At 60.0% G+C, this 23878-nt stretch overlaps 2 protein-coding genes and 1 long non-coding RNA gene across 3 annotated transcripts; 2 read left to right on the top strand and 1 right to left on the bottom strand.

Moving 5' to 3' along the window:
- Nucleotides 1-1467: 1467 nt before the first annotated feature.
- LOC125320921 lies at nucleotides 1468-4048 on the bottom strand. Its single transcript, XR_007201350.1, has 3 exons — nucleotides 3919-4048; nucleotides 2574-2870; nucleotides 1468-1819 (listed from the first exon to the last, which is right to left on the bottom strand). It is a non-coding gene; the product is annotated as an uncharacterized LOC125320921 (long non-coding RNA).
- A 2534-nt stretch (nucleotides 4049-6582) lies between these two features.
- On the top strand, nucleotides 6583-21991 carry LOC125320923. The gene is made up of 4 exons (XM_048293336.1): nucleotides 6583-6875; nucleotides 8741-9131; nucleotides 18424-18909; nucleotides 21974-21991. Exons 1-3 carry the CDS (start codon nucleotides 6852-6854, stop codon nucleotides 18897-18899), a joined length of 891 nt encoding a protein of 296 aa, XP_048149293.1. The 5' UTR covers nucleotides 6583-6851; the 3' UTR covers nucleotides 18900-18909; nucleotides 21974-21991.
- LOC125320922 lies at nucleotides 19827-23860 on the top strand. Its single transcript, XM_048293335.1, has 2 exons — nucleotides 19827-20032; nucleotides 22704-23860. Exons 1-2 carry the CDS (start codon nucleotides 20009-20011, stop codon nucleotides 23721-23723), a joined length of 1044 nt encoding a protein of 347 aa, XP_048149292.1. The 5' UTR covers nucleotides 19827-20008; the 3' UTR covers nucleotides 23724-23860.
- The last annotated feature ends 18 nt before the right edge of the window (nucleotides 23861-23878 follow it).

Raw genomic sequence — 23878 nt, 5'->3', positions numbered from 1 at the left:
CCCAAAAACCTTCCAGAGTGGACCCTCGAAAGCAGCTGTGGGAAAAGCTGCAAGTCGGGGGAAGGGACTCACGTGAGCAGAGAGACTCCTCTTCCTAAATGGACTGAACAATATTTGGAAGTGGGCGGCTGTCTCGTTGTGATAATGTTTTCATAGCACAAGCAAGAAGAGACTTCTCTTTCTAAATGGACTGAACAAGGTTATTATGGAAGTGGTAACAGACTGAGCATCTTAAGGGTTGTCTTTTTCCATTGTCAGTGGGAGAGGGGAGGAAGGTGGGGGGAGGAGGAGAGTTCTGAAGGTGTGGTCTGATTTTATTTTCCCTCTTTTAGATCTGTTAATAAACTTCTTTCGATTCTTTCAAGGTTGGTGCTTGCTTTGCTTTTCTCCTAATTCTTATCTCACAGAAGGTAAACAGGAATGAGTATTTTGGGCCAAACCACAGCACGAAATCGGTGTTTCTGCCCGGTTACGAACCCAACCCGCTACAAATGGCAACGCAGTCCTTCTGTTCTGCTCAGGGAAGTCGAGATAAGGTAAATAAAGTTGTTCGGATAAAAAATAAAATGTGATGTTTGCATTGAAATATGTTGATGAGGAAGTAGCGCTAATTTGTGACGATTTGAACCTTGAGTCCTTTCTGCTTTAATCACACGGGGTTGTCTTTGCTACTCAGGGACTGGAGTGGATGGGAGACCTCAGGAGCCTGATTTACCCCCTCAGGAGCCGATTTACCGCCTCAGGGCCCCATTTACTCCTTCAGGAGCCGATTTACCCCCTCAGGAGCCGATTTACCCCCTCAGGACCCCATTTACCCCCTCAGGATCCCATTTACCCCCTCAGGATCCCATCTACCCCCTCAGGATCCCATCTACCCCCTCAGGACCCCATTTACCCCCCTCAGGGCCCCATTTACTCCCTCAGGAACCCATTTTCCCCCTCAGGGCCCCATTTACTCCCTCAGGATCCCATTTTCCCCCTCAGGATCCCATTTACCCCCTCAGGACCCCATTTATCCCTCAGAGCCCTGATTTACGACCCCAAGACAGCATTTACCCCCTCAGGACCCCATTTACCCCTTCAGGACCCCATTTACCCCTTCAGGATCCCATTTCCCCCCTCAGAATCCCATTTACCCCCTCAGGACCTCACTTATCCCCCTCAGGCCCCCATTTCCCCCCTCAGGGCCCCATTTCCCCCCTCAGGGCCCCATTTCCCCCTCAGGATCCCATTTCCCCCCTCAGGCCCCCATTTCCCCCCTCAGGGCCCCATTTCCCCCTCAGGACCCCATTGACCCCCTCAGGACCCCATTTACCCCCACAGGACCCCATTTACCCCCTCAGGGCCCCATTTCCCCCTCAGGACCCCATTGACCCCCTCAGGACCCCATTTACCCCCACAGGACCCCATTTACCCCCTCAGGATCCCATTTACCCCCACAGGACCCCATTTACCCCTCAAGATCCCATTTACCACCTTAGGACCCTGATTTACCCCCTCAGGGCCCTATCTACCCTCTCAGGAGCTCATTTACCCTTTCAGGACCCCACTTACCCTCTCAGGACCTCATTTATCCCCTCAGGGTGACAGGGGGGCTGGGTTTGGAATATGGAACTGTGGAAAGCTCACCAGGAGGTCAATCAGCCTCCATGGTTTGTTTTCTTTGGAACTTACCCAGCGTTTATGGCTTTGGTTTCTTTGGAAGTTACCTACCCCTTAGGGTGTGGTTTGCATGGTAAAACATGCTCCTGAAAGGGCGAACGAGATCCTGGCTGGGCAAATGCCACCCCGAGGAAATCTGAGTCTGGGTGTCGTGAAACTGGAGGAAATAAAATGCTCTTAAATGTAACCTTAAAATGCTTTGTTTCGTTCGTTATAGAACTTCATCAATATTTATCCCCATTGGGGTGACTTCTACTCTGCCAGGACCTTCATTTACCCCCCTTAAGGCCCATTTACCCGCTCAGGACCCCATTTATCCCCTCAAAAGGCTGATCTACTCCCTCACGGACCCATTTACCCTCAGGGACCCATTTACTCCTTCAGAACTCTGATTTACCCCCTGAAGGCACCATTTCCCCTTCCAGGGTCCTATTTACCACCTCAGCATGTAAATTTACCGCCTCAGGACCCCCCTTACTCCTTCACGATCCCATTTACCGCCTCAGGGCCCTGATTTACCACCCCAAGACACCATTTACCCCCTCAGGATCCCATTTCCCCCCTCAGGACCCCATTTACCCCCTCAGGATCCCACTTCCCCCCTCAGGACCCCATTTACCCCCTCAGGATCCCATTTACCCCCTCAGGATTCCATTTTCCCCCTCAGGACCCCATTTCCCCCTCAGGACCCCATCTACCCGCTCAGGGCCCCATTTACTCCCTCAGAATCCCATTTACTCCCTCAGGACCCCATCTACCCCCTCAGGACCCCATTTCCCCCTCAGAATCCCATTTCCCCCTCAGGACCCCATTTTCCCCCTCAGGACCCCATTTTCCCCCTCAGGACCCCATTTACCCCCTCAGAGCACCAGGAGCGCTGGGTTGGGAATGTGTCACCATGGAAATCTCACCAGGGAGTTACTGGGCTTTGATAGTTTGGTTTCCCTGGAAGATCCTGAGCCTTTGATGGTTGGGTTTTGTGCAGAAAATCCCGCTAGGAAAAGGCAGAGTCCATAAAAGAGACAGACGAGTCCTGCACCTCCATTCCAATAAAGGCAGAGAGCCCACTGGGGCACAGCCCCGTGGGGTTTCTCTCTCGAGGGTTCGGGACACGCAGCCTCCTTTGATCCCAAACTCCTGGCTGCACGTTATCCTCTTCCTTTCTCCATGGGCTGAGCTACCAGGAAGGTGCAGCTTTCCTGAATTGCCTGCCAGATATTCCCTCTTTCAGGACTCCATTTAGCCCTTCAGGACCACATTTACCCCCTCAGGACCATATTTATCCCCCATTTACCCCTTCAGGACAATATGTACCCCCCATTTACCCCCTCAGGACCCCATTTACCCCCTCAGAATCCCACTTACCCCCTCAGAATCCTGATTTACCCCCTTAGGAGCCCATTTGCTCCCTCAGAATCCTGATTTACCCACTCAGGGACGGATTTATCATTTCAGGACTCTCTTTTCCCCCTCAGGATCCCATCTACCCCCTCAGGATCCCATTTACCCCCTCAGGACCCCATTTACCCCCTCAGAACCTCATTTACCCTCTCAGGACCCCATTTATCCCCTCACGGCCCCATTTACCCCCTCGGGACCCCATTAGGGTTAGGGTTAGGACTCCATTTACTCCTCAGGACTCCATTTACTCCCTCAGGACCCTGATTTGCCACCTCAGGACCCCATTTCCTCCCTCAGGACCCCATTTATCCCCTGAGGACCCCATTTATCCCCTCAGGGCTCTGATTTATCACCCCAGGATCGCATTTACCACCTCCGGGCCCCATTTACCCCCTCAGGACCTCCTTTAACCCCTCAGGACCCCATTTACCCCCTCAGGACCCCATTTTCCCCCTCAGAATTCCACTTACCCCCCCAGAATCCTGATTTAGCCCTTTAGGATCCCATCTACACCCTCAGGACCCCATTTACCTCCTCAGGACCCCATTTTCCCCCTCAGAATTCCACTTACCCCCTCCAAATCCTGATTTACCCCCTCAGAATCCTGATTTACTCCCTCAGGGACAGATTTACCATTTCAGGACCCTCTTTTCCCCCACAGGACCCCATTTACCCCCTCAGAACCTCATTTACCCCCTCAGGGACGGATTTACCATTTCAGGACCCTATTTTCCCCCCTCAGGATCCCATCTACCCCTTCATAACCTCATTTACCCCCTCAGGACCCCATTTACCCCCTCAGGGCCCCATTTACCCCCTCAGAACCCTGATTTACCCCCTCAGGTTCCCATTTACCCTCTCAGGGCACCAGGAGCGCTGGGCTGGGAATGTGTCACCATGGAAACCCCACCAGGAAGTCACCGGGCCCTCATGGTTTGGCTTGTGTGGAATTTAAACCAGGCCTTGATGCTTTGGTTTCTTTGGAATTTACCAGGCCGTGATGGTTTGGTTGTGTGTGTGTGTCAGGGACTGCAGCATTTTAATTTGTGGTGAAGTGCTTAAAATAAAAAAAAGATCATTTTGCCTTCATGAGGTAATGTCGGGAAACGTTTTTAATCCACGGAGAAAAGGGGTGAAATTTAGGAATTAACACGGAAGGAAAAATCTGCCTCACCTTTTGTGGTGGCATGAAATACAATACCCAAGCTCTGGTCGCCAATCTGCTGGGTGAAATTGGTGCCAAGACACCCCCTCTGGAATTTTATGGGAACAGCTGTGGGATGCAGAGCCCGGAACATCCTCCGAAAGGTGGTCTGGTAACGCAGACCTTCTGTTCTGCTCAGGAAGTCGAGATAAGGTAAATCAATTTGCTCTTGTAAGGACTAAAATGTGGTGTTAACATTGAAATATGTTGATGAGGAAGTAGCGCTAATTTGTGACGATTTGAACCTTGAGTCCTTTCTGCTTTAATCACACGGGGTTGTCTTTGCTACTCGGGGACTGGAGCGATCGGAGACCTCAGGAGACTGATTTACCCCCTCAGGATCCCATTTACCCCCTCAGGATCCCATTTACCCCCTCAGGATCCCATTTACTCCCTCAGGGCCCCATTTACTCCCTCAGGATCCCATTTACCCCCTCAGGATCCTGATTTACCCCCTCAGGACCCCATTTACTCCCTCAGGGCCCCATTTACCCCCTCAGGATCCCATTTACCCCCCATTTACCCCCTCAGGATCCCATTTACCCCCTCAGCAGGACCCCATTTACCCCCTCAGCAGGACCCCATTTACCCCCTCAGGACCCCATTTACCCTCTCAGGATCCCATTTGCCCGCTCAGGACCCCATTTACTCCCTCAGGATCCCATTTACCCCCTCAGGATCCATTTACCCTCTCAGGATCCCATTTGCCCCCTCGGGGCCCCATTTACTCCCTCAGAACCCCATTTCCCCCCTCAGAATCCCATTTACTCCCTCAGGACCCCATTTAGCCCCTCAGGATCCCATTTACCCCCTCAGGATCCCATTTGCCCCCTCGGGGCCCCATTTACTCCCTCAGGATCCCATTTACCCGCTCAGGATCCTGATTTACCCCCTCAGGACCCCATTTACTCCCTCAGGAACCCATTTACCCCCTCAGGACCCCATTTACCCCCTCAGGACCCCATTTACCGCCTCAGGACCCGATTTACTCCCTCAGGATCCTGATTTACCCCCTCAGGACCCCATTTACCCCCTCAGGACCCCATTTTCTCCCTCAGGACCCCATTTCCCCCCTCAGGGCCCCATTTACCCCCTCGGGGCCCCATTCACCCCCTCAGAATCCCATTTCCCCCTCAGGACCCCATTTACTCCCTCGGGGCCCCATTTACCCCCTCAGGACCCCATTTGCCCCCTCAGGCTCCATTTACCCCCTCAGGATCTGATTTACTCCCTCAGGACCCTGATTTACCCCCTCAGGATCCCATTTACCCCCTCATGCCCTGATTTACCATTTCAGGACCCCATTTGCCCCCTCAGGGCCCCATTTACCCCTTCAGGACCCCATTTACCCCCACAGAATTCTGATTTACCCCCTCAGGGATGGATTTACCATTTCAGGATCCTCTTTTCCCCCTCAGGATCCCATTTACCCCCTCAGGATCCCATTTCCCCCTCAAGGCCCTGATTTACCCCCTCAGGGCCCCATTTATGCCCTCTGCGCTCTGATTTATCACCCCAGGACCGCATTTACCCCCTCAGGACCCCATTTACCCCCTCAGAATCCCATTTATCTCCTCAGAATCCTGATTTACCCCCTCAGGAACAGATTTATCATTTCAGGACCTTCTTTTCCCCCTCAGGATCCTATCTACCCCCTCAGGACCCCATTTACCCCCTCAGGGCCCTATTTATCCCCCATTTACCCCCTCAGGACGCTATTCATCCCCCATTTATCCCCTCAGGAACCCATTTCATCTCTCAGGACCCCATTTACCCCCTCAGGATCCCATTTATCCCCCATTTACCCCTTCAGGACCCTGTTTTCTCTCTCAGGAGCCTGATTTACTCCCTCAGGGCCAGATTCACCATATCAGGATCCCGTTTACCCCCTCAGGATTCCATTTACCCCCTCAGGTCCCCATTTACCCCCTCAGAACCCCATTTACCCCCTCAGGACCCCATTTATCCCCCATTTATCCCCTCAGGACCCCATTTACCCCCTCAGGACCCCATTTATCCCCCATTTACCCCCTCAGGGCCCCATTTACCACCTCAGGGTGAGAGGAGCACTGGGTTTGGGATGTGTCAGCGCTGCTCCTGAAGACCCTCACCCATGGAATCGTCTGGAAAGACAGCGGCACACACCTTTTTCCATCAGCTCCTGTGGAAGTTGCTGGGCCTTTATGGTTCGGTTTCCATGGAAAACATGGTCCTGAAAGGGTAAGTGGGGTCTTGGAAGGGTAAATGGGGTCCTGAGGGGGGTAAAGAAGGCCCCTGAGGGATTAAATGGGGTCCTGGAACTACAAATGAGGTCCTGAGGGGATAAATCAGGGTCCTGGAGGCAGAAATCAAGGCTCTGGGTGTGGTAAATGGGTCCTGAGGGGGTAAATCCATGTCCTGGAAGGGGAAATGGAGCCCTGGGGGATAAATCAGGGCCTTGAGGGGTTAAACCCGGCCCCGAAAGGGTCAATGAGGTCCTGGCAGGGCAAATTCTGCCCGGCTCGGGGGAGGATCAGGGCGTGGGTCCCTCCCTCCTCTCACCCTTGACGCCCTCATCCCTCACAGTTCCAGCCGGAGCCTCTGGATGCTGCTGGAGATGGAGCCCAAGGTCGGGACCCCCAAAAGCCCCGGGAGGACCCCCCAGCCCGGGTACCTGAGGGGGGTTTGGGGGGAATTTGGGGGATTTTGGGGAGGATTTGGGAGCCCCCAGGGCCGTGGGTGCGGCCGGGAGGGAAAAGGGAAGTGGAAAGTTCCGGAGTGCGCAGAGTCCGGAGGGGCCGGAGAGGGGGAAAATGGGGGTGGGAGACCCCCCAAGTTCCTGGGGGGGTTCAGGTGGGACCCCCCAAAACCTCACCTGGGCACTTGGGAACCCCAAAACCTCCTGGGAGCCTCACCTGGGCACCCGGGAAGCCCCAAATCCCTGAGAATTCTCACCTGGAAAGCCCCAAATCCCCGGGGAACCTCAGCTGAGTCCCCCAGGACACCCAGGACCCCCCCGGATCCCACCTGAGCCCCCTCCCCACCTCACCTGGAGCCCCTCCGGACACCTGGGACCCCCCAGACCTCTGGGGACTCCCACAGGGGACCCCCCAAACCTCACCTGGGACCCCCAAAACCTCACCTGGGACCCCCCAAACCTCACCTGGGACCCCCCAAATCCCCCCCAGGACCCCTGGGACCCCCCAAACCCCTGGGAACTCTCACTGGGGATCCCCAAAACCTCACCTGGGACCCCCCAAACCTCACCTGAGACCCCCCCCCCCCCAAATCCCTTGGGACCCCCCTAAGCCCCCCCAGGACACCCAGGACCCTCCCAAATACCTGGGGACCCCTCACCTGAGACCCCCAAAACCTCACCTGGGACCCTCCCCAATACCTGGAACCCCCCAAATCCCTCGGGAGCCTCACCTGGGACCCCCCCAAAGCTCACCTGGGACACCCCAAAATCCCTGGGACTCCCCCCATGCCCCCTGGGGACACTGGGAGAGGACTGGGGACACTGGGAGGGGACTGGTGACACTGGGCTGGTGACACTGGGATGGTGACACTGAGAGGGGACTGGGGACACTGGGAGGGGACTGGGGACACTGGGATGGAACTGGTGGCACTGGGAGAGGACTGGCAACACTGGGAGAGGACTGGCAACACTGGGATGATGACACTGGGATGGTGACACTGGGAGAGGATTGGGGACACTGGGATGGTGACAGTGGGACTGGGGTCACTGGGAGGGGACGGGGGACACTGGGCTCGTGACACTGGGAGAGGACTGGGGACACTGGGCTGGAACTGGTGGCGCTGGGAGAGGACTGGGGACGCTGGGAGAGGACTGGCAACACTGGGAGAGGACTGGGGACACTGGGCTGGGGACACTGGGCTGGTGACACTGAGATGGTGACACTGGGCTGGAACTGGGGACACTGGGAGAGGACTGGCAACACTGGGATGATGACACTCTGGGAGGGGACTGGGGACACTGGGATAGAGCTAGGGACACTGGGAGAGGATTGGAACCTGGGAGAGGACTGGGGACCCTGGGAGAGGACTGGGGGACACTGGGAGAGGACTGGGGATGCTGAGATGGTGACACTGGGATGGTGACACTGGCAGAGGACTGGCGACACTGGGCTGGTGACACTGAGGTGGTAACGGAGTGGGCTGGTGACACTGGGCTGGTGACCCTGAGGTGGTGATACTGGGATGGTGACACTGGGAGGGGACTGGGGACACTGGGAGGGGACTGGGGACACTGGGCTGGTGACACTGGGATGGTGACACTGGGAGTGGACTGGGGACACTGGGAGGGGACTGGGGACACTGGGCTGGTGACACTGGGGCAGTGACACTGGGGCAGTGACACTGGGATGGAACTGCTGGCACTGGGAGAGGACTGGGGACACTGGGCTGGAACTGGGGACGCTGGGCTGGAACTGGGGACACATCCCCCCAACCCCCCTCTCCCCCTGTCCCCAGGTGTCCCCCCCGCCCCTCCCCCCCGAGGTGGCCCGGTCGGGGGCCGTGCGGGACCGGACCCTGGAGGCCCTGGTGGACCTGGCCGAGGCCTTGGGGACAGCAGCCACCATCCCCGAGGTGCTGGCGCAGGCCAAGGCCGTGCTGGCCGAGGCCCAGGAGACGCGGCAGCAGCTGCACAAGGCCCTGTGGGACGCGTGGACCCCCCCGGTGGCCACGGAGTCGTCGGTGGACAAGGACGAGGACGAGGAGCTGCTGCGCCACGGCGGGGCCGAGGCCGAGCGGGCGGCGCAGAGGCTGGAGAAGGAGCAGGAGAGGCTCCAGGGGTGGCAGCGCTGGCTGCGGGCCGGGCAGGGCGCGGCCATGGGGCTGACGGTGCTGTGCGCGGCTGTGCGTGAGTATAAACCAGTATAGACCAGTATAGACCAGTATAGACCAGTATAGACCAGTATAGAGCAGTATAGAGCAGTATAGAGCAGTATGGGTTGGTGTGGGGCACAGGGAACCAGTACAGACCAGTTTGGATGGGTTGGGCTCCGGGCCGGGCAGGGCGCGGCCATGGGGCTGACGGTGCTGTGCGCGGCTGTGCGTGAGTATAAACCAGTATAGACCAGTATAGACCAGTATAGAGCAGTATAGACCAGTATAAACCAGTATGGGTTGGTGTGGGGCACAGGGAACCAGTACAGACCAGTTTGGATGGGTTGGGCTCCGGGCCGGGCAGGGCGCGGCCATGGGGCTGACGGTGCTGTGCGCGGCTGTGCGTGAGTATAAACCAGTATAGACCAGTATAGACCAGTATAGACCAGTACAGACCAGTATAGAGCAGTATAGAGCAGTATAGAGCAGTATGGGTTGGTGTGGGGCACAGGGAACCAGTACAGACCAGTTTGGATGGGTTGGGCTCCGGGCCGGGCAGGGCGCGGCCATGGGGCTGACGGTGCTGTGCTGGGCTGTGCGTGAGTAAAAACCAGTATAGACCAGTATAGACCAGTATAAACCAGTATGGACCAGTACAGACCAGCAGAGAGCAATTCAGAGCAGTGTAGACCAGTACAGACCAGTTTGGAAGGGTTGGGCTCTGGGCCGGGCAGGGCATGGCCATGGGGCTGATGATGCTGTGCTGGGCTGTGCATGAGTAAAAACCAGTATAGACCAGTATAGACCAGTATAAACCAGTATAAACCAGTTCAGACCAGTACAGACCAGTAGAGACCTTCCCCTGGCTGGAGGTGGGGACACTCAGCTGGTGAAACTGGGCTGGAACTGGAGGCACTGGGCTGGTGACACTGCGAGAGCACTGGGAACACTGGGATGGGGACACTGGGACAGGACTGGGGAAACTGGGATGGGACTGGGGACACTGGAGTGGTGACACTGGGCTGGAACTGGGGACACTGGGCTAGAACTGGGGACACTGGGCTGATGACATTGGAGCGGTGACTCTGGCATGGTGACATTGGATGGTGACACGGGGATGGTGACACTGGGCTGGTGACACTGGGCTGGTGACATTGGCATGGTGACACTGGGATGGTGACATTGGGCTGGTGACACTGGGATGGTGACATTGGCATGGTGACACTGGGCTGGTGACAGTGGGCTGGTGACACTGGGATGGTGACACTGGGATGGTGACAATGAGGTGGTGACTCTGGTGTGGTGACACTGGGATGGTGACAGGGGGATGGTGACATTGGCATGGTGAAACTGGGATGGTGACCCTGGGCTGGTGACTCTGGGATGGTGACATTGGCATGGTGACACGGGGATGGTGACACTGGGATGGTGACACTGGGCTGGTGACTCTGGGCATGGTGATATTGGCATGGTGATATTGTGATGGTGACACTGGGATGGTGGCTCTGGGATGGTGACACTGGCATGGTGACATTGGCATGGTGACACTGGGATGGTGGCTCTGGGATGGTGACACTGGCATGGTGACATTGGCATGGTGACTCTGGGCATGGTGACATTGGCATGGTGACTCTGGGCATGGTGACATTGGCATGGTGATATTGGGATGGTGACACTGGGATGGTGACACTGGTGTGGTGACATTGGCGTGGTGACATTGGCATGGTGATATTGGGATGGTGACTCTGGGATGGTGACAGTGGGATGGTGACACTGGGCTGGTGACTCTGGGCATGGTGACTCTGGTGTGGTGATATTGGGATGGTGACTCTGGGATGGTGACACTGGGATGGTGACACTGGGATGGTGACTCTGGGATGGTGACAGTGGGATGGTGACATTGGCATGGTGACACGGGGATGGTGACACTGGGCTGGTGACACTGGGAGGGTGACATTGGCATGGTGACACTGGGCACGTGACTCTGGGGTGGCGACATTGGCATGGTGATATTGGGCTGGTGACTCTGGGCTGGTGAAGCTGGGCTGGTGATATTGGGATGGTGACATTGGCATGGTGACGTTGGCATGGTGATATTGGGATGGTGACATTGGCATGGTGGCTCTTGGCTGGTGACACTGGGATGATGAATCTGGGCATGGTGACATTGGCATGGTGACATTGGCATGGTGACTCTGGGATGGTGACAATGGGATGGTGACATTGGGATGGTGACACGGGGATGGTGACACTGGGCTGGTGGCTCTGGGATGGTGACATGGGGCTGGTGAATCTCGGCTGCTGACACTGGGATGGTGACTCTGGGCTGGTGACAATGGGATGGTGACCCTGAGATGGTGACGATTGGCATGGTGACACTGGGATGGTGACATTGGCTTGGTGACTCTGGGCTGGGGACACTGGGCTGGTGACTCTGGGATGGTGGCTCTGGGATGGTGACACTGAGGTGGTGACACTGAGGTGGTGACTCTGGTGTGGTGACATTGGCATGGTGACTCCGGGATGGTGACTCTGGGATGGTGACACTGGGCTGGTGACATTGGCGTGGTGACATTGGCATGGTGACTCTGTGCTGGTGACTCTGGGATGGTGACACTGGGCTGGTGACATTGGCATGGTGACGATTGGCATGATGATATTGGGATGGTGACATTGGTATGGTTACTCTGGCATGGTGACACAGGGATGGTGACAGTGGGATGGTGACATTGGCATAGTGACACTGGGAGGGTGACTCTGGGCTGGTGACATTGGCATGGTGACATTTGGCTGGTGATTCTGGGCTGGTGGCTCTGGGATGGTGACACTGGGCTGGTGACATTGGCATGGTGACATTGGGATGGTGACACTGGGATGGTGACATTGGCATAGTGACACTGGGAGGGTGACTCTGGGCTGGTGACATTGGCATGGTGATATTTGGCTGGTGACTCTGGGATGGCGGCTCTGGGATGGTGACACTGGGCTGGTGACAGTGGCATAGTGACACAGGGATTGTGACTCTGGGATGGTGACATTGGCATGGTGACATTTGGCTGGTGACACTGGGATGGTGACACTGAGGTGGTGACTCCTGTGTGGTGACATTGGCATGATGACATTGGGATGGTGACATTGGCATGGTAACTCTGGGCTGGAGACTCTGGGACAGTGACATTGGCCTGGTGACATTGGCATGGTTACTCTGGGAGGGTGACTCTGGGCTGGTGACATTGGCATGATGACACTGACCTGGTGACACTGGGCTGGTGACATTGGCATGGTGACACTGGGCTGGTGACATTGGCGTGGTGACATTGGCATGGTGACTCTGTGCTGGTGACTCTGGGATGGTGACACTGGGCTGGTGACATTGGCGTGGTGACATTGGCATGGTGACGATTGGCATGATGATATTGGGATGGTGACATTGGTATGGTTACACTGGCATGGTGACACAGGGATGGTGACAGTGGGATGGTGACATTGGCAAAGTGACACTGGGAGGGTGACTCTGGGCTGGTGACATTGGCATGGTGATATTTGGCTGGTGACTCTGGGCTGGTGGCTCTGGGATGGTGACACTGGGCTGGTGACATTGGCATAGTGACACTGGTAGGGTGACTCTGGGCTGGTGACATTGGCATGGTGACTCTGGGCTGGTGACTCTTGGCTGGTGACTCTGGGATGGTGACACTGGGCTGGTGGCTCTGGGATGGTGACACTGGGATGGTGACACTGGGATTGTGACACTGAGGTGGTGACTCCTGTGTGGTGACATTGGCATGGTAACTCTGGGCTGGAGACTCTGGGACAGTGACATTGGCCTGGTGACATTGGCATGGTTACTCTGGGAGGGTGACTCTGGGCTGGTGACATTGGCATGATGACACTGACTTGGTGACACTGGGCTGGTGGCTCTGGGATGGTGACATTGGCATGGTGACCATTGGCATGATGTTATTGGGCTGGTGACCCTGGGATGGTGACCCTGGGATGGTGACATTGGCATGGTGACATTGGCATGGCGACACGGGGCTGGTGACACTGGGATGGTGTCATTGGCATGGTGATATTGGGATGGTGATGTTGGCATGGTGAATCTGGGCAGGTGACCCTGGGATGGTGACTCTGGGATGGTGACACTGGGATGGTGACATTGGCATGGTGACTTTGGGATAGTGACATTGGGATGGTGACCCTGGGACGGTGACATTGGTGTGGTGACATTGGCATGGTTACTCGGGGCTGGTGACACTGGGATGGTGACATTGGCATGGTGACATTGGGATGGTGAATCTGGGCTGGTGACTCTGGGCTGGTGACTCTGGGCTGGTGACATTGGCATGGTGACCCTGGGATGGTGACCTTGGGATGGTGACACTGGGATGGTGGCTCTGGGATTGTGACACTGAGGTGATGACTCTGGTGTGGTGACATTGGCATGGTGACACTGGGCTGGTGACTCTGGGCTGGTGACTCTGGGATGGTGACACTGGGCTGGTGGCTCTGGGATGGTGACACTGGGATGGTGACACTGGGATTGTGACACTGAGGTGGTGACTCTGGTGTGGTGACATTGGCATGGTGACACTGGGATGGTGACACTGGGCTGGTGACATTGGCGTGGTGACATTGGCATGGTGACGATTGGCATGGTGTTATTGGGATGGTGACATTGGTATGGTTACTCTGGCATGGTGACACTGGGATGGTGACATTGGCATAGTGACACTGGGAGGGTGACTCTGGGCTGGTGACACTGGCATGGTGACATTTGGCTGGTGACACTTGGCTGGTGACACTGGGCTGGTGGCTCTGGGAGGGTGACACTGGCATGGTGACACTGGGCTGGTGACACTGGGCCAGTGGCTCTGGGATGGTGACACTGGGCTGGTGACATTGGCATGGTGACATTGGGCTGGTGACTCTTGGCTGGTGACACTGGGATGGTGACATTGGCATGGTGACACTGGTGTGGTGACTCTGGGATTGTGACACTGGGATGGTGACATTGGCATAGTGACATTGGCATGGTGACATTGGGCTGGTGGCTCTGGGCTGGTGACACTGGGATGGTGACATTGGCATGGTGACACTGGCATGGTGACACTGGGATGGTGACTCTGGGCTGGTGACACAGGGATCGTGACACTGGGATGGTGACATTGGCATGGTGACATTGGCATGGTGATATTGGGATGGTGACGTTGGCATGGTGAATCTGGGCAGGTGACCCTGGGATGGTGACATTGGCATGGTTACTCTGGGATGGTGACACTGGGATGGTGACAGTGGCATGGTGACATTGGGCTGGTGAATCTGGGCTGATGACACTGGGCTGGTGACTCTGGGCTGGTGACATTGGCATGGTGACACTGGGATGGTGGCTCTGGGATTGTGACACTGAGGTGGTGACACTGAGGTGGTGACTCTGGTGTGGTGACATTGGCATGGTGACCATGGGATGGTGACTCTGGGCTGTGGACACTGGTGTGGTGACTCTGGGCTGGTGACACTGGGCTGGTGACACTGGGCTGGTGACATTGGCATGGTGACATTGGGATGGTGAATCTGGGCTGGTGACTCTGGGCTGGTGACTCTGGGCTGGTGACATTGGCATGGAGACTCTGGGATGGTGACCTTGGGATGGTGACACTGGGATGGTGGCTCTGGGATTGTGACACTGAGGTGGTGACTGGTGTGGTGACATTGGCATGGTGACACTGGGATGGTGGCTCTGGGATGGTGACTCTGGGGTGGTGACATTGGCATGGTGACCCTGGGCTGGTGACTCTGGGCTGTGGACACTGGCATGGTGACATTTGGCATGGTGACACTGGGCTGGTGGCTCTGGGCTGGTGGCTCTGGGAGGGTGACACTGGCATGGTGACACTGGTGTGGTGACTCTGGGATTGTGACACTGGGATGGTGACATTGGCATGGTGATATTGGGCTGGTGACACTGGGCTGGTGGCTCTGGGCTGGTGACCCTGGGATGGTGACATGGGGATGGTGACTCTGGGATGGTGACATTGGCATGGTGACATTGGGATGGTGACTCTGGGCTGGTGACGCTGAGGTGGTGACTCTGGTGAGGTGACATTGGCATGGTGACCCTGGGATGGTGACCGTGGGATGGTGACTCTGAGCTGGTGACACTGAGCTGGTGACATTGGGCTGGTGACCCTGGGCTGGTGACACTGGGATGGTGACACTGGGATGGTGACTCTGGGATGGTGACAGTGGGATGGTGACATTGGGCTGGTGAATCTGGGCTGGTGACACTGGGCTGGTGACTCTGGGCTGGTGACATTGGCATGGTGACACTGGGATGGTGACATTGGCATGGTGACACTGAGATGGTGACTCTGGGCTGGTGACTCTGCACTGGTGACACTGAGGTGGTGACTCTGGTGTGGTGACATTGGCATGGTGACACTGGGCTGGTGACACTGGGCTGGTGGCTCTGGGATGGTGACACAGGGATCGTGACACTGGGATGGTGACATTGGCATGGTGACATTGGCATGGTGATATTGGGATGGTGACGTTGGCATGGTGAATCTGGGCAGGTGACCCTGGGATGCTGACCCTGGGATGGTGACATTGGCATGGTTACTCTGGGATGGTGACACTGGGATGGTGACAGTGGCATGGTGACATTGGGCTGGTGAATCTGGGCTGGTGACATTGGCATGGTGACACTGGGATGGTGGCTCTGGGATTGTGACACTGGGATGGTGACATTGGCATAGTGACATTGGCATGGTGACATTGGGCTGGTGGCTCTGGGCTGGTGACACTGGGATGGTGACATTGGCATGGTGACACTGGCATGGTGACACTGGGATGGTGACTCTGGGCTGGTGACACAGGGATCGTGACACTGGGATGGTGACATTGGCATGGTGACATTGGCATGGTGATATTGGGATGGTGACGTTGGCATGGTGAATCTGGGCAGGTGACCCTGGGATGGTGACATTGGCATGGTTACTCTGGGATGGTGACACTGGGATGGTGACAGTGGCATGGTGACATTGGGCTGGTGAATCTGGGCTGATGACACTGGGCTGGTGACTCTGGGCTGGTGACATTGGCATGGTGACACTGGGATGGTGGCTCTGGGATTGTGACACTGAGGTGGTGACACTGAGGTGGTGACTCTGGTGTGGTGACATTGGCATGGTGACCATGGGATGGTGACTCTGGGCTGTGGACACTGGTGTGGTGACTCTGGGCTGGTGACACTGGGCTGGTGACACTGGGCTGGTGACATTGGCATGGTGACATTGGGATGGTGAATCTGGGCTGGTGACTCTGGGCTGGTGACTCTGGGCTGGTGACATTGGCATGGTGACCCTGGGATGGTGACCTTGGGATGGTGACACTGGGATGGTGGCTCTGGGATTGTGACACTGGGCTGGTGACTCTGGTGTGGTGACATTGGCATGGTGACACTGGGATGGTGACACTGGGCTGGTGACTCTGGGGTGGTGACATTGGCATGGTGACCCTGGGCTGGTGACTCTGGGCTGGTGACTCTGGGCTGGTGACATTGGCATGGTGACCCTGGGATGGTGACCTTGGGATGGTGACACTGGGATGGTGGCTCTGGGATTGTGACACTGGGCTGGTGACTCTGGTGTGGTGACATTGGCATGGTGACACTGGGATGGTGACACTGGGCTGGTGACTCTGGGGTGGTGACATTGGCATGGTGACATTGGGATGGTGAATCTGGGCTGGTGACTCTGGGCTGGTGACATTGGCATGGTGACCCTGGGATGGTGACCTTGGGATGGTGACACTGGGATGGTGGCTCTGGGATTGTGACACTGGGCTGGTGACTCTGGTGTGGTGACATTGGCATGGTGACACTGGGCTGGTGACTCTGGGCTGTGGACACTGGCATGGTGACATTTGGCTGGTGACACTGGGCTGGTGGCTCTGGGCTGGTGGCTCTGGGAGGGTGACACTGGCATGGTGACACTGGTGTGGTGACTCTGGGATTGTGACACTGGGATGGTGACATTGGCATGGTGATATTGGGCTGGTGACACTGGGCTGGTGGCTCTGGGCTGGTGACCCTGGGATGGTGACATGGGGATGGTGACTCTGGGATGGTGACATTGGCATGGTGACATTGGGATGGTGACTCTGGGCTGGTGACGCTGAGGTGGTGACTCTGGTGAGGTGACATTGGCATGGTGACCCTGGGATGGTGACCCTGGGATGGTGACTCTGAGCTGGTGACACTGAGCTGGTGACATTGGGCTGGTGACCCTGGGCTGGTGACACTGGGATGGTGACACTGGGATGGTGACTCTGGGATGGTGACAGTGGGATGGTGACACTGGGCTGGTGACACTGGGCTGGTGGCTCTGGGATGGTGACATTGGCATGGTGACTCTGGGCTGGTGACACTGGGCTGGTGGCTCTGGGATGGTGACATTGGCATGGTGACTCTGGGCTGGTGACTCTGCGCTGGTGACTCTGGGCTGGTGACACTGGCATGGTGACACTGGGCTGGTGACTCTGCGCTGGTGACACTGAGGTGGTGACTCTGGTGTGGTGACATTGGCATGGTGACTCTGTGCTGGTGACTCTGGGATGGTGACACTGGGCTGGTGACATTGGCGTGGTGACATTGGCATGGTGACGATTGGCATGGTGATATTGGGATGGTGACATTGGTATGGTTACTCTGGCATGGTGGCACTGGGATGGTGACATTGGCATAGTGACACTGGGAGGGTGACTCTGGGCTGGTGACATTGGCATGGTGACATTTGGCTGGTGACTCTGGGCTGATGGCTCTGGGATGGTGACATTGGCATGGTGACCTTTGGGATGGTGATATTGGGATGGTGACACGGGGCTGGTGACTCTGGGCATGGTGACATTGGCATGGTGACACCAGGATGGTGACACTGGGATGGTGACGCTGAGGTGGTGACTCTGGTGTGGTGACATTGGCATGGTGACCCTGGGATGGTGACTCTGGGATGGTGACTCTGGGATGGTGACTCTGGGCTGTTGACAATGAGGTGGTGACACTGGGACGGTGATTCTGGGCTGGTGACAGGGGGATGGTGACATTGGCATGGTGACACTGGGTTGGTGACACCGGGCTGGTGACATTGGCATGGTGACTCTGGGCTGGTGACACTGAGCTGGTGACACTGACGTGGTGGCACTGGGCTGGTGACACGGGGATGGTGACACTGGGCTGGTGACTCTGGGCTGGTGACCCTGGGATGGTACCGGGGTGGTGCCACCGGCCTGATGCCACCTCTGCAGTGTCCCCTCTGTCCCCGCAGTGGCCCTGGACTCGGTTCGCGCCGCCCTGGGGGTGACAAAGGACGCTCAGCTCCTGCTGGCCCTTGGCTCGGTGGCCGTGGTCTGCGAGGTGGCCGCCTGGGGCTTGGGGACATCGCGGCGTCACTTGGCCACCGCCGCCGCCCAGCAGCGGGACACGGCCCAGCGCCTGCGTGACCGCGCCCGGCAGGTGGTGGCCGCCAGGGCCGCCGCCGAGGCCACCAGGGCCACCGCCGCGGCCATCGGGGCCGCCATGGGGCGGCTGGAGATGGCGATGGACGCGCTGAAGAGGTTGGTGGCCGCTGTCGCCGAGGACAGGAAGGTGACACCGTGGGGGACAGTGGCACAGGGGTTCCCCGAGAGCGCCCGGGTGCTCGAGGACATCGTGGTGGCCTTGGGGACATCGAGGGACAGGGAGGACAAGGAGGTGATGCGGAAGCTGAAGGTGGCACTGGGGGTGCTGGTGGCGCAGGTGTAGGGACGGGCTGGTGGCACTGTCACCGCGTGGGGACAACGGGAGGGGAGCAGGGTGCCCCAGTGGCCCTTAGGGACCTTGGGGACACCGGGGCCACTCCAATGTCCCTTGTCCCGCAATGGGGACACCCCAATGTCCCCAACAGGGTCCCCCCAGTAGCCAACAGGCCCCGATGTCCCTCCTTGATGTCCCCAGTGTCCCCCCCCCCCCGATGTCCCCAGTAGGGCCCCTGAGCCCTTTGGGGGGTCCCCAGTGTCCCCCCAGTGTCCCCAACAAGACACCAAAGGGCCGAGAGTCCCTGTGGGGGACATCGGGGAGGGACGCTGGGGACACTGGGGTCATCCTGAGGACATCGAGGGGACATTGGGGACCTGTTGGGGACACTGAGGTCCCATTGGGGGGACTTTGGGGTCCTTTTGGGGACATTGAGGTGCCCCCAAAAGCCAAAGGGTCCTGCTGGGGACATTGGGGGGACATCAGGGACCTGTTGGGGACACTGAGGTCCCACTGGGGGGACTTTGGGGTCCTTTTGGGGTCTTTGAGGTGCCCCCAAAAGCCAAAGGATCCTGTTGGGGACATTGGAGGGACATTGGGGACATGGGGGGGAGGATTTTGGGGTCCTTTTGGGGATATTGGGGACATTGAGGTGCCCCCAAAAGCCAAAGGGTCCTGTTGGGGACATTGGGGGGACATCAGGGGGACATCGGGGACCTGTTGGGGACACTGAGATCCCATTGGGGGGACTTTGGGGTCCTTTTGGGGACATTGAGGTGCCCCCAAAAGCCAAAGGGTCCTGCTGGGGACATTGGGGGGGACACTGGGGACATGGAGGGGAGGGATTTTGGGGTCCTTTTGGGGATATTGAGGTGCCCCCAAAAGCCAAAGGATCCTGTTGGGGACATCGAGGCGACATCAAGGACACTTGTTGGGGACATCGGGCACCCGGGGTGCCCCCGAGGGCGGCGGCCGGGGGCGGTGACATCCCCAGGCCCCGCCCCTGGCGCCGCCACCTCCCCGAATGACCCCCGAGAGTCCCCCCCGAGGGTGCGCAGAGTGTCCCCAGCGCGTCCCCGCAGCGTTCCCGGAGTGTCCCCGCGGTGTCCCCAGAGACCATGGAGAGCCCCCAGAGCGCCGAGGTGCGACAATCCCGGCACGGGCAGGGCACAGGGGCAGGGGGTGGCACAGGGGACACGGGACAGGAGGGTGGCACAGGGGACAATGGGGTGGCAGAGGGGACAGTGGGGTGGCAGGAGGGATGGGGGTGGCCGGGGGGGACAGGGGATGCCAAAAGGGACACAGGGTGGCAGGAGGGTGGCAGGGGAGACAGGGGTGGCAGGAGGGTGGCGAAGGGACACAGGGTGGCAGGGGGTGGCAGGGGGGAGAGGGGTGGCAGGAGGGTGGTGAAGGGGACACAGGGTGGCAGGGGGTGGCAGGGGGGAGAGGGGTGGCAAAAGGGACAAGGGGTGGCAGGAGGTGGCAGGAGGGGGACGGGGGTGGCAGGGGGGGTGGCGAAGGGGACACAGGGTGGCAGGGGGTGGCAGGAGGGGACAGGGGTGGCAGGGAGGATGGGGGTGGCAGAGGGTGGCAGGGGGGGGACAGGGGGTGCCAAAGGGGACACAGGGTGGCAGAGGGTGGCAGGGGGGACAGGGGGGTGGCGAAGGGGACACAGGGTGGCAGAGGGTGGCAGGGGGGAGAGGGGGTGCCAAAGGGGAGACGGGGTGGCAGGAGGGGACGGGGGTGGCAGGAGGGGACGGGGGTGGCAGGAGGGTGGCAAAACGGACACAGGGGGTGGCAGGGGGGACAGGGGTGGCAGGGAGGATGGGGGGTGGCAGGGGGTGGCAGGAGGGGGACAGGGGGTGCCAAAGGGGACACGGGGTGGCAGGGGGTGGCAGGAGGGGACAGGGGTGGCAGGAGGGTGGCGAAGGGGACACAGGGGTGGCAGGGGGTGGCAGGAGGGAGAGGGGGTGGCAAAGGGGACAGGGGGTGGCAAAGGGGACACAGGGGGTGGCAGGAGGTGGCAGGGGGGACACAGGGTGGCAGGGGGACAGGGGGTGGCAGGAGGGGACAGGGGTGGCAGGAGGGTGGTGAAGGGGACACGGGGTGGCAGGAGGGTGGCAGGAGGGGACAGGGGGTGCCAAAGGGGACACGGGGTGGCAGAGGGGACGGGGGGACAGGGGTGGCAGAGGGTGGCGGGGGGGACAGGGGGTGCCAAAGGGGACACGGGGGTGGCAGGGGGGTGGCAGGAGGGGACAGGGGTGGCAGGAGGGTGGTGAAGGGGACACAGGGTGGCAGAGGGTGGCAGGGGGGAGAGGGGTGGCAGGAGGGTGGTGAAGGGGACACAGGGGGTGGCAGGGGGGACAGGGGTGGCAGGGAGGATGGGGGTGGCAGAGGGTGCCAGGAGGGGACAGGGGGTGGCAGAGGGGACACGGGGTGGCAGGGGGGACAGGGGGGACAGGGGTGGCAGGAGGGTGGCAGGAGGGGACGGGGGTGGCAGGAGGGTGGCAAAGGGGACAGGGGGTGGCAGGAGGGGACGGGGGTGGCAGGAGGGTGGTGAAGGGGTGGCGGGGGTGGCAGGGGGTGGCAAAGGGGACAGGGGGTGGCAGGAGGGACACAGGGTGGCAGGAGGGTGCCAAACGGGACACAGGGTGGCAGGAGGGTGCCAAAGGGGACACAGGGGTGGCAGGGGGTGGCAGGAGGGGACAGGGGTGGCAGGGGGGACAAGGGGGTGGCAGGCAGGGACAGGGGGTGCCAAGGGGGACACGGGGTGGCAGGGGGGATGGAGGTGGCAGGAGGGTGGCAATGCGGACACAGGGGAACAGGGGGGTGGCAGGGGGGGACAGAGGGTGCCAAAGGGGACACAGGGTGGCAGGGGGTGGCAGGAGGGGACGGGGGTGGCAGGAGGGACAAGGGGTGGCGGGGGGGGAGAGGGGGTGGCAGGAGGGTGGCAAAGGGGGATGGGGTGTGGCAGGAGGGACAGGGGTGGCAGAGAGGACACAGGGGGTGGCAGAGGGGACAGGGGGACACAGGGGGTGACAGAGGGGACACAGGGGACAGAGGGGACACAGGGGGTGGCAGAGGGGACACGGGGGGTGGCAGAGGGACAGAGGGGACAGAGGGGACACAGGGCTGGCAGAGGGGACACAGGGGACAGAGGGGACACAGGGGGTGGCAGAGGGGACACGGGGGGTGGCAGAGGGACAGAGGGGACAGAGGGGACACAGGGGGTGGCAGAGGGGACACAGGGGGTGGCAGAGGGACAGGGGGACACAGGGGGTGGCAGAGGGGACACAGGGGGTGGCAGAGGGACAGGGGGACACAGGGGGGTGGCAGAGGGGACACAGGGGACACAGGGGACACAGGGGGGGTGCAGGAGGGGACAGTGGGTGGCAGAGGGACAGGGGGACACAGGGGTGGCAGAGGGGACACAGGGGACACAGGGGACACAGGGGTGGCAGAGGGGACACAGGGGTGGCAGAGGGACAGGGGGACACAGGGGTGGCAGAGGGGACACAGGGGACACAGGGGACAGAGGGGACACAGGGGTGGCAGAGGGGACACAGGGGTGGCAGAGGGACAGAGGGGACACAGGGGTGGCAGAGGGGACACAGGGGTGGCAGAGGGACAGGGGGACACAGGGGTGGCAGAGGGGACACAGGGGTGGCAGAGGGGACAGGGCTGGCAGAGGGACAGGGGGCACACGGGGGCAGGGTGGGTGCCCAGAGGGGCCGGCAGAGCCCTGCAGGGAGGGGCCCAAGGGGACCCCGGCAGGGGACAAGGGCCACCACAGCTCCCCTGTCCCCTCCCCAGCTGTCCCCGTCCCTGCTGGAGTCGCTGGTGGCCGTGGTGGCCACCCTGGGCGAGCTGGCGGCCGCCGTGGCGGGTCGAATGGGGACGTCCAGCTGGCCGTGTCCCCGGGGGTCCCTGCACAAGGGCCTGGTGGCCTTCATCGATCACCTCCGAGATGCCCTGGACCACCAGGGGAGCACCCGCCTGGGCCAGGCCCTGGCCGCCCTCAGGGCCGCCCAGGGGGCCACCTGGGCCCATGTGGCAGCCGAGGCCACCGCCTGGCGGGACTCGGTGGCCGAGGTGGCGGACAAATGGACCCGGGTGGTCAGGGAGGCCACCGAGCTCTGTAACGCCTGCGCGCACGCGGCCACCGCCGAGGCCGCCGCCGAGGCCACCGCCGCGGCCACCGCGGGGGACCGGGGGGACAAGATGGCCCACTGGGGCACGGCCACGGACAGCCTGGTGGCCACGAGCCGGCAGCTGCTGGAGGCCCTGGGCAAGGCCCTGGGCAAAGCCCTGGACAAGGCCCTGGCCCAGGGCCTGGACAAGGCCTCCTTGGCCTCAGCAGTGGCCGAGTACGAGACCGAGGTGGCCGCGGCCACCGACAAGGTGGCGACGGCCACCAAGGCCATGGAGGAGGCCACGGTGGCCACCAGCAAGGCGAGGGCGGCCGCCACGAGCAAGCGGCGAGCGGAGGTGGCCCTGGGGCCGCTGGGGCGCTTGGTGGCCGCGTGCGCCAAGGCCACGGCGCTGCCCCGGGAGCTGCTGCGCCGGCTCGGGGCCATCGAGGCCACCCTGGACGGGGCGCGGGCCACCAACGCGGCGTCCCCCGACGTCCCCGAGGCCGCGGTGGCCGCGGTGGCCGAGGCCGAGCGGCTGTGGCGAGCCAGCTCCAGCCTGGCCACGCGGCGCCTGCTGGGGACCCTCGGGCTCGTCCGCGACCTCCTGCTGGGCGGCCCCGGTGGCCCCGGCGGCGCCGAGGTGGCCCAGAGGTGCCGGGAGGCCATCGAGAGCATCCCGGGGCTGCTGCGGGCGCCGTGACGTCACCGCCGTGACGTCATGGAGGCGGTGACGTCATCGGGCCGAGGCGTCGCTGGTGTCACTTGTCCCCTCCCCCTCCCCCCGCTGTGGGGTTGGAGCAGAATTTGGGGAATTTGGGGGGATTTTCATTAAAATTGTCCCGAGTGGGGACGGGA

This window comes from Corvus hawaiiensis, unplaced genomic scaffold (genome assembly GCF_020740725.1).
Source record: "Corvus hawaiiensis isolate bCorHaw1 unplaced genomic scaffold, bCorHaw1.pri.cur scaffold_292_ctg1, whole genome shotgun sequence".
Taxonomy (NCBI): Eukaryota; Metazoa; Chordata; class Aves; order Passeriformes; family Corvidae; genus Corvus; species Corvus hawaiiensis.
This window is presented reverse-complemented; position numbering and strand designations above follow the sequence as displayed.

Coding starts and splice junctions, on each gene's coding strand:
- LOC125320922 (XM_048293335.1), top strand. CDS start 20,009: ATGGAGAGCCCCCAGAGCGCCGAG. Junction 20,033..22,703: donor AGAGCCCCCAGAGCGCCGAG/GTGCGACAATCC, acceptor TCCCCTCCCCAG/CTGTCCCCGTCCCTGCTGGA.
- LOC125320923 (XM_048293336.1), top strand. CDS start 6,852: ATGCTGCTGGAGATGGAGCCCAAG. Junction 6,876..8,740: donor TGCTGGAGATGGAGCCCAAG/GTCGGGACCCCC, acceptor CCCTGTCCCCAG/GTGTCCCCCCCGCCCCTCCC. Junction 9,132..18,423: donor GGTGCTGTGCGCGGCTGTGC/GTGAGTATAAAC, acceptor CTGTCCCCGCAG/TGGCCCTGGACTCGGTTCGC.